The sequence below is a fragment of the Acomys minous genome (genome assembly GCF_964271855.1).
Source record: "Acomys minous genome assembly, chromosome: 13".
NCBI classification, from domain to species: Eukaryota; Metazoa; Chordata; class Mammalia; order Rodentia; family Muridae; genus Acomys; species Acomys minous.
Genome location: NC_140495.1, coordinates 40244742 through 40259056, shown reverse-complemented (window position 1 = coordinate 40259056; position 14315 = coordinate 40244742). Strand labels below are relative to the sequence as shown.

At 42.6% G+C, this 14315-nt stretch overlaps 1 protein-coding gene across 1 annotated transcript in view; it reads right to left on the bottom strand.

Moving 5' to 3' along the window:
• Positions 1-14315, bottom strand: part of IMPG1 (interphotoreceptor matrix proteoglycan 1) — a gene marked incomplete at its 5' end in the record, with an annotated part of 140878 nt that overhangs the window by 110832 nt on the left and 15731 nt on the right. The window contains 1 exon segment of the mRNA XM_084754326.1: positions 3886-4116. Within this exon segment, the coding sequence (XP_084610452.1) occupies positions 3886-4116 (231 nt within the window).

The following is a 14315-nucleotide window of genomic DNA, read 5'->3' as shown; positions in this document are numbered from 1 at the left end:
TGCAATATGGCCTCTCTCCCGCCTGCAGAGATGACAGCAGCAGCATGGAGCACGTGGCCTTCATCTCCTCAGCACCCAGGAAACACTCTTGGAAATGTGCACATTTGTCTCAACCCTAATAGCTGTAGGTCCAGTGGCCCTTGCTCTCCTCCTAGCTCACAGGCTCCATCTGTCTTTGGGAATATGCTTTTTGCTTTACAGCCTGCCTCTCCCAGTGTACCTTCCAGGTTAGTTTAACCCTTGCCCAACTGCCAGAAGTACAGCAATGCATAAAAGAAGGTGTCACTGCCTTTTGAGGCTTAGTGTTGGTGTCTTTCATGGACAATAGCCATAAACACCAGGGAGGTTTGGACTCAATATTCCCTTCTCACTACCAGGGAGGTACAACTTTGGGCATGTTGGTTTTGGGCACAGCTGTTTTCATTTTATTTCAGCCCATTTTAAGGCTTGGACTAATTTTATTCAGAGTTTATCTTACTAGCTATTCCAAATTAAGCCTAAACTAAAACTTGCAGGCTTCTGAGGGGGGGGGGAGGGAGGGAGGGAGGGAGGGTGGGAGAGAGAGAGAGAGAGAGAGAGAGAGAGAGAGAGAGAGAGAGAGAGAGAGAGACATTAGACATTACATGTATGTAGGCATGTATTCATTGTATGTACACATGTATGAGTCTGTGTGTGCATCGTGTGTGTGGCATTAGACATGTGTGCATTGTATGCATATATGCATATGTGTCTCTGTGTGTGCAGGGTGTGGGTGTTCATTTTTTTTTTTTTTGAGTGCCCTGTAGCCTGAGGACCTATCAGGACAGATCCCTGCAGGTGGTGCCATGTCATACGGAGTTACTGAGACTGAATTTTGTTTATGGACTCTGTGTCTTCCTTTTCTTCCCCCTCCCCTTGTTGGACTTTGCCCCATAGGCATCAATACCTGCCTCACATAAAGGCACTGAGAGGAGATTAATTTACTCTTGAAACACAAGGAAGTTGATTAATGACCCATCTGTCAGGGCCATTGCAGTTTATAAGGATCATCATATTAGAATTGAAACCCGTGGCATTGAATCATGATTATCAACTTGGTAAGATTTAGAATTGCCATGGCCACAAACCTGTGGCATGTCTGTGAGGTCTTCTAAACTTGAGTGAGGTGGAAGACTTTCCCTAAGTGTGCACAGCACTATTACATTGGCTCATGTGCTGGGCCACATAGGGGAGGAAGGGAGCTGTTTTTTTTTTCTGTTTCCTGAATGAGACAGCAGTACAACTGAGCACCTCCTGCTCCCACTGCAGTGTCTTCCCCACAACAATGGCCTGTATCTTCTGAGAGCGAATAAGCCCTTCCTCCCTTAAGTCATCAGGTATTTTATCAGAGTGACAAGAAAAGCAATTAATCAAAACTAGAACCAGTGTGTGTGTGTGTGTGTGTGTGTGTGTGTGTGTGTGTGTGTGTACATGTGTGGAGGTACAGAAAAATTTGTGGTGGTAAGATCCATTCTCTCTTTCTGCCTTGTGGGTCCTGGGGACTCAAATCACATCCTCAGGGTTAGTGGCGAGTCCTTTTGCCTGCTGAGCTATCTCAAAAGCCCAAATTGTGGCTTGATATTGGGACTAAAAAAAGAGCAAAGAGGAGGGCCTTGGGCTACAGCATGGTGGGGAACAGGAGGGTAGACATCTCTGAGGGGGCTTGGCTGGAGAAGCCAGAAACAAACTCCTATTTCATGCATTTGCGCTTCAGGACAACACGGTAATGATTCCACAGAAAGCTCCATGCATTTTACTTATGGTGCCTTTAAGCACGGGACAGGGAGAGAAATAGTTCACTGTTTCTATTAGATGTCATAACTGGGAGCTTTCTCCCCCGAGTCTGTTGGAGGATGGCAGCAAGATCATTTTTGCAAAGGCCTTGATGAGAATTGTAAGTGGGCAACACCATTAAAGGAACACAGCTTTGTGGCTAGCTCTTATTCCTTATTTCTTTGGGAACCAATTTTTTAGACTTAAGAAACACACACTGATGAATAGTAAAATTTCATATCACCCAGAGGCAGCCATAAAGATAATGGACTGCCATTTGCTGTGGGGAGAAAAACAGTGTTTTGTTTTGTTCAGGGAAACATGAATGAAAGAGGCAAGCCTAATCAACAATAAAGAGCTACGAATTAAAATTCAAGGCTCAGAATTTGGTCACAGCAGTGGTGTATTCCACAAATACCTCTGACGAATTATATTGCAGAGAATATGATTTTACATGAAAAGAGTAAGCACTAATGCATGTGTGTGTATGTGTGTGTGCATGCATGTGTGTGCGCATGTATGTGTGGTGTGTGTGCATGTGTCACATGTGTGTGCATGCATGCGTGTGTGTGTGTGTGTGTGTGTGTGTGTGTGTGTGTGTGTGTGTATGTGCTGGCACCACATGCTTCTGTCCATTAACAAACTGTATAGAACTTTCTGGCATTGATATATGATCAGTGTGTAGGCACACAGCATAAATAATTCACACATCACTATCTTTTTCTTGCATTGCTAATGAATAGGATCTTTGTTTTACACAGTCCTCAGCAAATATTTTACTAAAAAGCTTCTGTAGAGAATGTTCTAGAACTTTAGAGTGTTCATACAGGGAATTTAATTTCTACAATTAGGGTTTTCCTTTTGCGTGTAATACAGTAGTTTTCATTGACCTACAGCTAAGCTTTCTGTCAGAAAGCAAATACTCTTTTACTTCCACACACAATTAGGCACATAAGAACAGAGAGGGATTGATGGTTTTGAAGCTTAGTCAATCATATCTCCAAAACCCAGTAAGAGCTGTTAAGATGAATTGGATCCCAGTGCCCCTTACAGGTAGGTATAGCATCCGAGGGACTCTCTGCACGGCAGCATCACAAATGTGTTCTCAATTGTCCACAAGGCTCACCCATCACAGGCTGGAACTGGACTAGCTACTCCTGTAAACCAGCTTTCAACAGAACAGGAGGACACACATTTTGTCATAGACACTAACACCATCTGGTGTCATAAAGGTGGGAGCCGCCAATCCACTCAACTTGCACATGCAATATGAAGTTAGCCCAGAAAGACATTTGTCATCCTTTGCAGCTATTTAGAGAATAAGACCAGCCACAAATATACATTTTCTTTAAAAAAAAAAAAGGAGGAGCCATATGAATTCTTAGTTCGTATTAAGTAAATGAAATGAGCAAGACAATTGCTGGCAGCTGTGGTTGATTTAACTCCTTAGTGATTCCTGGGCGTGCAAGGCATCCTGCAGTGTTGTAAAAAGGGCACTGCGCTTTCAGCCCAAAAGTGCAGTGACAGCCTGTGTACTCCTGAAGCCATTTGTAATTTGTTTCCTCTATACTTTAACCTGCTCCCAGATGTCCAAACCTTAAAAGTTTTTTTTTTCTGCACCCGCAATAAGTAAACTTTTGAGAGAGACTAGATATGGACTCTAATGCGGCTTAGAAACAACAACAACAAGAGAAATCCTAAATCATAAGTCAGCTTGCTCAGTTTCCTGATATTGCAGCTGTGTTAGGCTTTTTACTTCATAAAAACAACATTAGAATTCAAGAGTGGACTTCAGAAAAAAACAACAACAAGTAAAATCTGTATATCAAGGCTTTTTTTTTTTTTGGGATGATTCTCCTGGGCTTTAATGGTCCAATATGACATAGCAATTTATTTTTAAATCGTGGCAACTCAGAAACAGCACCATTTTGTGGTTTATGGCCCCATTAGTCTATCAGGTTAGTGCGCTGATGTTTGCAGCTCTCACGGAGGAGTGAGAGACCTTGACTATTTAGGGCTGAAGATAATCTGTGAGTGGGTGGGAGCAAGAGGATGAGAGAACACAGGGCTAAGGGCTTCCCTTGTCGTCCTTACCTCTCAGTCTATAATAAGCCTGGAGACTTTCTAGAATCTGTCTCAAGGACTCCTGTGGACAGATGTTAATAGCTGGGAAAAGTGCTGATCTTTTGGCTCGAAGCTTTGCCAAATCGAATATTCGTCTCATGGTTGACATTTTGTGCATTTTTGAAGTACTTTCAATTGTTTCAATTCCTGGGGCCTTGTCTATGTTTTTAGTTTCAGAACTGTATATTTTAATGGAGGCATCTGTAAGAGAAAAATGGGTTTCATGGTGAATATATACACTCCAGTGTACATGCACCTGGGCTAGGACACTATATCAAAATATATATTCTCCCTTTTTTAGTCTTTGGGTGTCAATTGATTCTCATTAAACTTTTATCTAATTTTCCAAATACTTATATGCACTAAACATATGAAAGTCATGAAAGTGTACTCAAATAATCTTTACAAGATCAAACTTTACATTATCACTCAGGAGACAATAAAGAGCATCGCTCTACCTGACCTGAACACCTCAGCAGAGAGCACCTTCATGAGCTCTATGGTACCGTTTGTTTGTTTGGTTTTTTTTTTTGTATTGTTTTGGATTTGGGTTTGTTTTGTTTAATTTTGCTCTGTTTTGTTTTTGCTTCAGGGAAATATGTAGCATTCACCTTTCAATTCCTTTTATCCTTTCTTTTGTTGTTTATCTTAAGCAATTCAAAATCCTTGGAAAGGAAGCAAACAGGTTTTGTCAGTGTGACCTGCCCAGCAAATATCCTTAGGCTGGATTCCAAATTCCCTAGTACCAGAGATCCCATACCTCACTGACTGGCAAAGAAACACAAATAAAGGACTGCGACCTAAGCATTAGCTATAATATTAACACAGGAAGAACCCTGTGGCTGGTTTTAATTAAAAAAAAAATCAGGAGCAGATCAACTGGGGTGTTCAATGATCATGGGATTAAAAACAAAGAAACAAACAACCAGAGGAAGATGGAGAATGCTTAGCTTTGCCCCAGCATCCATTGACCACCTTTCACTTTGCTGTGCCACCAGTTTGACTCAGGCTGACTCCAGCATCACCACAGAAATCCTGAGGCAGTCCAGGTGGTCCTAGGCACATCCCTTGATTAGCCTTGATGGAGAAATGCCTCCTATCTCTGACTGCCTTAAGAGGAAAGCTAATCTTCAGCACAAACAAGGGGTGGGGGTGGGGGAGTGTTGCTCCACTTGCTGCTAGCATCCGTCAGAGGGACTGATGGGATCCTGCCTGTGGGAAAGTTCACAAGGTGCTCTCAGAGCGCAGAGCAAAGAGTACCAGGCAGAACTCCGTTTTCACCAGAAGCAGCTTCCTCTGAGCTGCTACTGTTAACCTCTTGATTGTGTAAACTGGCTCAATGCAGTTATCACTCCAGACGGGAGCACCCTTATAGACCCTGAAATAATGGAAGTGGGGGTTACCTGGGGATTTTTAGGGATCACTGATAGTGTGTGCGTCTTAGGGATTACGTACTAATTCTAGTGTGTGGTTCGAAGAGCCAGTCGGGCTTTACACATCTTTCTTCTTGAAGAGTCTTTCCTAAAAACCACTGACCAAGACCACAGAAGCTCTGTGAGGCTCCTCTAAGTGACATGGAATACACTTGAACTCTTTCCAGCCCAGTTATGATGGAAGGACTCTGTTTTTAAAAATATTTTTTAATTAATTTATTCATATTACATCTCAATGGTTATCCCCTCCCTTGTATCCTCCCATTCCTCACTCCCTCCCATTTTCCCCTTACTCCCCTCCCCTATGACTGTGACTGAGGGGGACTTCCTCCCCCTGTATATGTTCATAGGGCATCAAGTCTCTTCTTGGTAACCTGCTATCCTTCCTCTGAGTGCCACCAGGTCTCCCAATCCAGGGGACATGGTCAAATATGAGGCACCAGAGTTCGTGTGAAAGTCAATCCTCACTCTCCACTCAACTGTGGAGAATGTCCTGTCCACTGGCTAGATCTGGGTAGTGGTTTGACGTTTACTGCACATATTGTCCTTGGCTAGTGCCATAGTTTGAGCAGGACCCCTGGGCCCAGATCTGCCCATCATAACGTTCTTCTTGTAGGTTTCTAGGACCCTCTGTATCGAAGGAAGGACCCTTATACTGTGACAGTTGAAGTACTCTTCACTGATCTGCTTGGCCTTCTCCTTGATTGTCTTATCTGTGACCGGTCTTAGAAGATGTCAGCTTAGGAGTGTTCCCTGAATACAACTGCATGTCTCTGTAAGCCACACCAGGGCCCTCAGTGAGCAAGCAACTCACAGTGAGTGGCTAACTTCCCATCCTTCCTTCCTTCCTTCCTTCCTTCCTTCCTTCCTTCCTTCCTTTCCTTCCTTCCTTCCTTCCTTCCTTCCTTCCTTTCCTTCCTTCCTTCCTTCCTTCCTTTCCTTCCTTCCTTCCGTCCTTTTCTTTTATGGAGATGTAACTCCTTTAAAGATTTACTTATTTGTATTTTATGTGTTTGAGTGTTTTGCCTGCATGTTTGTATGTGCACTGTGTGTGCCTGTTGACAGTGAGGGTCAGAAGTGGGCGATGGATAGTGTGGCACCGGGGTTATAGGTGGTTCCTTCCATAGGCATGTGTGCTAGGAAACAAACCTAGGTCTTCTGTGAGAAGAGCAAATGCTCTTAACTTCTGAACCATGAGATGCAGTGCTTTAAAGGGTAAAATGTACTCCATTAATTGTACATTTTAATACATTTCACCAAATATATTTCACTTTCGGCTTCCCTCAAAGTGCTCGTATATGGCTCTGCCAGTCGACCCTCTTCCTTGCTCAGGTACCCAGTGTTCTTGGCCACTGTTTAAACGGAAAGAGTGCCTTAGGACCCGAACTGTATAGTGTGTGCTTTTGGGATGTCAGAATTATTTTGGCAGATGATACATATGCTTTTGATAGTTTTTCATCTCAATAATGACCTGCTTCCAATTTTATGAGTGTATCAAAATTTGCTTCTTTAATCACCAGTTGATATAAATGTTATTGCTATTGAAAAATAAAGGAAGGAAGGAAGGAAGGAAAAGGAAAGGAAAGGGAAGGAAAAAGAAAAAAAAATCTCTTCTGGGCATTCATGTGGAAATCTTAGTGTGAATACTTTCTACAAAGGAGTAGCACCATTATGTACCCCACAGCCATAAATACCGTAGGCCCCTCTTAATTGGTAGAGTGAGTGAAAGTTCTGAACATGCCTTCTCCACCACTCCCCTCCCTGTCTCTTGCACTTGTCCCCTCTACTGACACTCATAAAGACAATATTCCTGTGTGGGCCCCCAGCACACTCTCAGCCAGAGTGCTACCTTCTAAACTCTGACCTCCAGAAATCCTAAGACTGCCAGTTAAGGGCAGGAAGGTTTTGCTGTTGTGACTGTTCTCTGAGGTTTTTAGAAGCACTCCTCTTCCTCTTTGGGACTAGACTTCTGGGTACCACAGTGCTCCATCACTCCCCACTTGACTATAGTGTCTCTTGAGAGTGCTGAGTGCTGAGTGGGGAGTGGTTTTTAGAGAGATGGGTGGGAAGTGGTTTTGATGTTTTGCAGTTCCTGAAGGCAAGGCAATTTGAGATGTTGGCTTTAAAAATATGTATACAGTCTACCAGTTCTACATATTATTCTCTTATATCTGAAATTGCCTAGTTATTGGAGTATTGCAGTTGTCATCTATGCCAAAATAGAAATGTCATAAACCAGAGGAATTCTGATTTTCCTGACTCAACTTCCTGAGTAGAATTTCAGGTGTGTGCTACCACATCCAGTTTTTACAAAGTGCTGTCAATCAAACCTACATTCTTATTTATGCTACATTTCTAGTCTCAGAGGATAGGAAATTATTATTGTTGTTGTACTTTAAAAATATATATTTATTATCTTAATTTTTTTTTTGTGCGTAAGTGTTTAGCCTGCATGTATGTCTGTGAACTCTGTGTGTTGCCTGGTGCCCTCAGAAGCCAGAAGAGGGCACCAGGTTACCTTGAACTGGAGTTAAGGACAGTTGGAAGCCATGATGTGTGTCCTGGGAACTGAACCTGGATCTTCTGCAGGAATAGGAAGTACTTTTAACTACCAAGTCTCTAGTTCCATGAATATTATTTTGAGGCAGACAATATTTCTTTAAGGCAGTCATAAAATGTGAATTTAGTCTGTAAATCTGTATAGTGACAATGTAAATGCCATCTGCAGAAATTTTCAAATGATGTTCAGTTACAGAGCGAAACAAAGAGCAACGTGCTCCTAAGAAAAAAACGACCAAGCAAGCTGCCCCACCAAGACCTCTTGTCTAAGAGTAATGAATATAAAAGCCAAAATCCAATATATTATACATTTTATAATGCTTCACAGTTGCATTTTTAAAATTATAGAATAAGGACCAGGATAGCAACCCTTATGCTTGGTTTAGGGAATAGTTGTATCACATAACAGGAAGTATTTCTGTCTATTATCAGAAGCCCAGGACAGAGCTATGTCATTAAGCATAATATAGGCATTAAAAAGAAATTAAAAAATCTCATTTGAATGAAAACAAAAAGAACAGAAAGGAGATGTATTATGTATTAAATATGATTTCAGTAAAAGCATGGAACTGATTAAATGTGTGTATCCATGAGGGGGGAGTATTAGCTTTGCCTCTGGAGTAGCATCTGGCCCTGAGCATGGCTGGGGGAAAGCTGGCATTTCCTATACATCTGTGACACAAATAAAACACACCAGCGGTTCCATTTTCCCTGCTCCATTCAGTGTCCGCTCTTCACGCCGAGGCAGAATCATGCCTTGTAGCTTAGGCTAACCTAGAATTCACTATCATCCTGCCTCAGCCTCAGGAGTATTTAGATAACAGCTGTATGCCAGCATTCCTGGCCTACCCTCTTCCCCCACCTCAGATTTATGTACCTTCTTGATAATGTTTCCTAGCAGTTGTTGACTTTGATTACGTTTTACTGAGAATAAGGAGAAAGTGAGGAAAATATTGCAGCCTTCTATCCCTGCATCCGCTTTAGCCCGTTCCTCTGTGTGCACGATCTTGCATCTATTCTTCCTGCTATTAATCTGTTTTCTGGATGATACTGTGTTGTCTCCGACTGCTCACTCGTTTTTTGTTTTGTTTTGTTTTTGTTTTTGGTGTATACTTATGTCTTCTACTGTTTCTATGTGGGCTCTTCAAAACATCTGCTTATAATTCCTTTCACAACAAAGCAGGTCTTATGCAAGTGAGGCTTCTAAGTCCCACATGAACCTGGCTCTCTCCCTCTCTCTCTCCATGCTTTCTTTTATTTCAGGGGTGTGATGTGCTCATGACTGCAGTGTGCTGTTTGTACTCTGTCTGCTAACGGGACACTTCACGGAAGGTGCCGCTATCTCCATGATGCAGCAGTCCTTGCTAACTGTGGGCAGTGGTGATGGACTCAGACACCACCAGTGGATGCTTGAAACCTTCCGTGGAATCGTACCCTAAACGCCCTGCCTTTTCCACATTTAAATCTACACATTTAACATTCTTTTAATCTTAACTACTAACCAATCTTACACAGTGACTCTAAGTTTTGTTGTTGAGGCGTGATAGCAAAACTAGGAAGAATTTTTCTTTCATGACAGTGTCCTGCATGGATTCATTCTTGTTGTATGTGTATGTGGCATGATTGCTTCCCTCCCCTTTAGGTCAAGACATTTTCCTTTGTATCTTAATGGAAGTATTTTCTGGCCTTTCTTTGACTTGTGTAAATGGCCAGTATAACGGCATTGTACTTTGGAGCCATTATTAAATGAAGTAAGTGCTACTTGAGCAGGAGAACGGGAATACTGCAACATTCAACTTGATAATTAAGATAGTCACTGACTGAAGGGTAGGCAATTCGCACACACACACACACACACACACACACACACACACACACACACACACACAGAGTGCATAGTCTTGAAGAAACAGATGCTTGACATTTGTCTTAGTTAGGGTTTCGTTGCTGTAAAGAGACACTGTGTGAGCCAGGCAACCCTTATAAAGGCGAACATATAATTGGGGCTGACTTAGAGCTTCAGAGGTTTAGACCACTATCATCATGGCAGGAAGCATGGCAGCATGCAGGCAGATAAGGTACTGGAGGGGCCAAGGGTTCTACATCTTGATCTGAAGGCAGCCAAGAGGAGATTCGATGTGTTTTCACACTGGGTGTGGCTTGAGCATTTAAGACCTCAATGCCCTGCCTCCACAGAGACACATCCTTCCTCCAACAAGGCTTTATCTCCTAGTAGTGTTACTCCCAATGGCCAATTAGAGTCTGTGGAGGCCATTCCTATTCAAACCACTACACCGTCCTTGGCAGAACAGAGCAGGATGGAGTGAGGTTCAGTCACATGCACAAACTCAAACTTTGAGATTGTTTTTGGAGCTATATATACATTTGCTAGTTTGAACACAGTTGGCTGGTTGATAGGAAATGGAAATCTTACAAAAGCATGGGTAAGGGAGGACGAGAGCATACAGACACAAAATGTCGTAACACACAGCCCATGTCATCACTTCTAAGAGTTGGATATTGATAATTAGTCGGGGAAGAGCTAAGAATTAGCATTAGAAGCATGGATTCTGCTGGAATTGGCAGATTCTTATGAAAAAATGTTTGGGTGGGAAGAAACGAGGATGACATGTTTATGGGCAGGGAAACTCCTAGTAGACTAAGGAAAATGCTCACCCATGAAAGCTCTAGGTGGGCTTGCGGAGGGCTTCTCTTTTTTCCTAGCGCCACTCAGTCTGTTAGCTAACCAGATTCTCCAAACCAATGTGGCTATAGTATACTCGGAAGATTGTAAATGTACAGAAAGATAAATTAAACAATTGATAAATCTAAACATGGCTTTAAACTCTATTTTATTGTAGAGGCTCTTGACCTTTCGTTTCCTTTTTATATTTAGGTTCAAGTTGCGCAAGTATGTCTGCCGGCTAATGTGTAAAGGAAACCCCGCAATCAAGGGCATATTTTCCTAGGCAGAGTTTAGGTGGCTGCCACGTGGCTTCAAGGTTGATTAGTGTCCCCTGAGCCCACGGTAGTCTATGCCATTTTCCTGTCATGGAAGAGCTCATTTTCTTTCTTCCTACAGGATGTTCGTGTTCAGGTACTGTTGGCAAGTTTACCTTTCAGAATCTGTTTGCCCATAGAATTGTCTCTTCCCTGATTCTCTACACATGATCAAAGGGATTCAATAGTGCATAGTGATCGGGAGAAGTCTCGTTTTTCCTATTGCCGCTCTATCCAGATAGAATTGTACAAGGATGTCAATAGGCCAATATGAAGGCCCTGGGCTGCTCCTTATCAAACTCTTTCTTTTGGAGGAATCGCTTGGCTGCCCACTCCTCCAGGCTTATACTATATAGGGCTGCTTTACACACACAGTGACAGCAGCAGACAACAGGAGTAGTAAAGTGAGGCCCTTTCTTTGCAGCTGCCTTGCAATGAAAACAGCAGCAGTTTGCACTTAGCAAACCCATTATGCACTCCTTGGGGAAATGCCTCAGTGTCTTAATGAATAAACTAATGGGAGCTGAGATAAAATTTACTGGAATTTTATAGAGAACACCGTCTCCATTTGAAGAATAGAGCTCCACAGAGACAAAGTGGGTGACGTTTCTGGCCTAAACTATTTGATGGGAATTTTTTTTAGAAAGAATGTCACTAAAAAAAGAGTGAGGGGCTTTGGTCTTAATGAAAATACCAGGCTTCTTTGTAATCCTTTTTGTCCAGGCTGTTTTCCTAAGTTAGTAGGTTCTCAATTGTATTATCCAGTTTCCAAAGAGCAAAGGCAGTTAAATGCATGCCATGTTCAATGTACCTGAATATGCGTCATCAAATCGGGCAGATTTTAAAAACACTGTCTTTGGTGCTATTTGTGAGAAGCATGGACATTTAACACTTTTCTGGATCGTCATGTGGAGGATGCAGGCTTCTCCAGCTTTACTATGTCCTCTGTTCTCCCCCATACAACATGCCGGTCCTACTCTGTGGCCTGAGTGTCAAAATATATTGAAACAAATGACATAATGAAAGGATGATAGAAGCTAAGGAAGCATCCAGTTATTTCCTTTAATGAATTATGCAGTAACTAAGCATTTCCAGTTGTCAGCATGCTGGCGGATTATCAATGATGCGCAGCATAGATGCTCCCTTAGTTCCCTCTCCAAAACTTGTGAAAATGTCATGGCAACCTTTCTCACTATTAAAACTGGCATCCGTTCACCATTCGCAAATCCTTCTGACTCTCCTTCAAAGAATTAGAGGAATTCCATGATCTTTCTCTTTATTATAAAATTAGGCTTATCTATTAACTGTGTCATTAGGGAAAGGGTTATGATCGCATAGGACAAAGATTTTCTATTTGTGCACGTATATGTTTCCAGCCTCTAGTTTACCCCATTACATTTTAACAAACAGGGAGAAACAGTCCTAAAAGTGAGACGCTGGAATTCCGAGGGGTAAAGCCAGAGGTCCTGCAGTCATGCCATCCTGGTAAGTGGGCAGGAAGGGAACTGAAGTCAGTATAAGCGAGAGTTAGACAAAAGAAAGGCAGTTTTGTTTTTGTGTCTAGAAGGGGTGCAGCTTTGTCTGGGTAACTCATCAGTGGTTCCTCTGGTTCATGCCTGGGAATGGGATAGCGGACTTTTCAAAGGTCTATGTTGCAAATGTATCTAGAAAGAAATCTCTAGCCCCTTAGTACGGGGAGAAGGCTGGGTGTTTTGAGAAAGGGAGAGCTGTTTTCAAAGTTAACTAAACCCTCTGAGCCCTCCAAAAGATAAAACTACACTGGAAGTGCTTGTTTTAGAGGGTGGTGACAGAGTGACGAATATGGCTGGCTTCCTCAGAGGCCTTCGATAATGCGCTCTTTGGCTGAGGTCTCCGCACACCCAGCTTCCAGTTCAAGGCACTGGAGTTCACTTCTAGGAACCAGGAATACCTATGCCTTTCCAGAAAGGTCGCATGTGCTCTAGGAGAAGGCAACATTGTGATAAAAGTGGAAACGAGAAGCAACGCCATAGTCTCATCATGTTTCTTCATGGAGTGAGTGTTAAATTTGCTCAAGTATTTTAGCAAACACTGCAAGATGCCACATAACAGATTTTTCATATGAATACTTAAGCAAACTCAGAAATATCTTTTCCCTTCACATCTGAGCCAGTATGGAAGTTAAAGAGTTGGATATCGTTAGGAACTACATTAATTGTAAAAGCTTTATTTCGAAAAGTGGTGAAAGGGGTTGACTTAATGCTGGGGCTGAGCTGATGTAAGCAGAGAGGTCAAGCTAAGGCTAGGAACGTGGTAAAACTGCTGAATGTTAGCTGAGCTGCCTAGTTTACAGGAGCTGACTGTAGGAATCCAGGGCTGCTAGTAGCAGCTGGACTTTTAATATTCTTCAACCCATTCATACATCTTCTCATGTAGACAACACTGGTTCCGTCAGTGTACTTACAATAATGTCAAAGATGAGCAGCCTGGGCTGAAAATGGCTGCAGATAGCAGGAAGGAGACCCAGGAATTGGTGGATCTGGACCCATGGGGACCTGTACAAAATGATGCACTAACCAAGGACATTGCAAGCAGAGAAACTAGACCCCAGGTTCAGATGTAGCTGACGGACAGCTCATTCTCCATATGGAGGTGGGGAGGGGAGAGCGGGGGTCTGCCTCTGACGTGAACACTAGTGCTGTGATTTTTGATTGCTGTCCCTTGGCAGAGAAGCCCTGTGGGAACACAGAGGAAGGGGAAGCAGGCTATCCAGATGAGACCTGATAGGCTGTGGTCAGATGGCTGAGGAGGAGGACCTCACTGCTCAGAGGTCTAGGGCAGAGGAACAGGGCAGAAGAGGGAGGGTGGGTAGGAGCAGGAAGATAAGAGCAAGGGGATTACAATCCAGATGTAATCTAAATAAATTATAATAAAAAAAATGAAAGGCAGAATATAGAGTTCTAACATGATGTTACCAACTGGGCTGCTGTGCTCAGCTTTGATTTTTCTCAAAGGGTAAAAAAAAAAGGTATTAAAGCCAATTTGAGGTGGGTTCATCCTGCTTTATTCCTGCTCTTTCATCCCCAGTGGAAAGTGTAGATGCAGAGAAGCCATCAGAAGTTTCCATTGTCAGACAGAATTGGGAGGAATAAGTGAAGCACACACACTGTCAGAGTTTTTCAGGAGAAGGTACCTTTGTCATCAAAGCTTTCACCAGGATGCTATATCAGTGTGAAGGTGACAGGAAAAAAGTGACTCCCATAGCTTGAATGATGTGCTCTTTATTCTTGGGCCAGTATATGCGGAGGTTGAAGTTTTCAGCATTTCTCTTTAGAATCTATCACCCAGAGAGAGGCAGTGTTCAAGGGTGTGATGGGGGACCTCTGTGAATTGTCATCTTCAATTGCGTGTGAAGAATTTAAAAAGCTA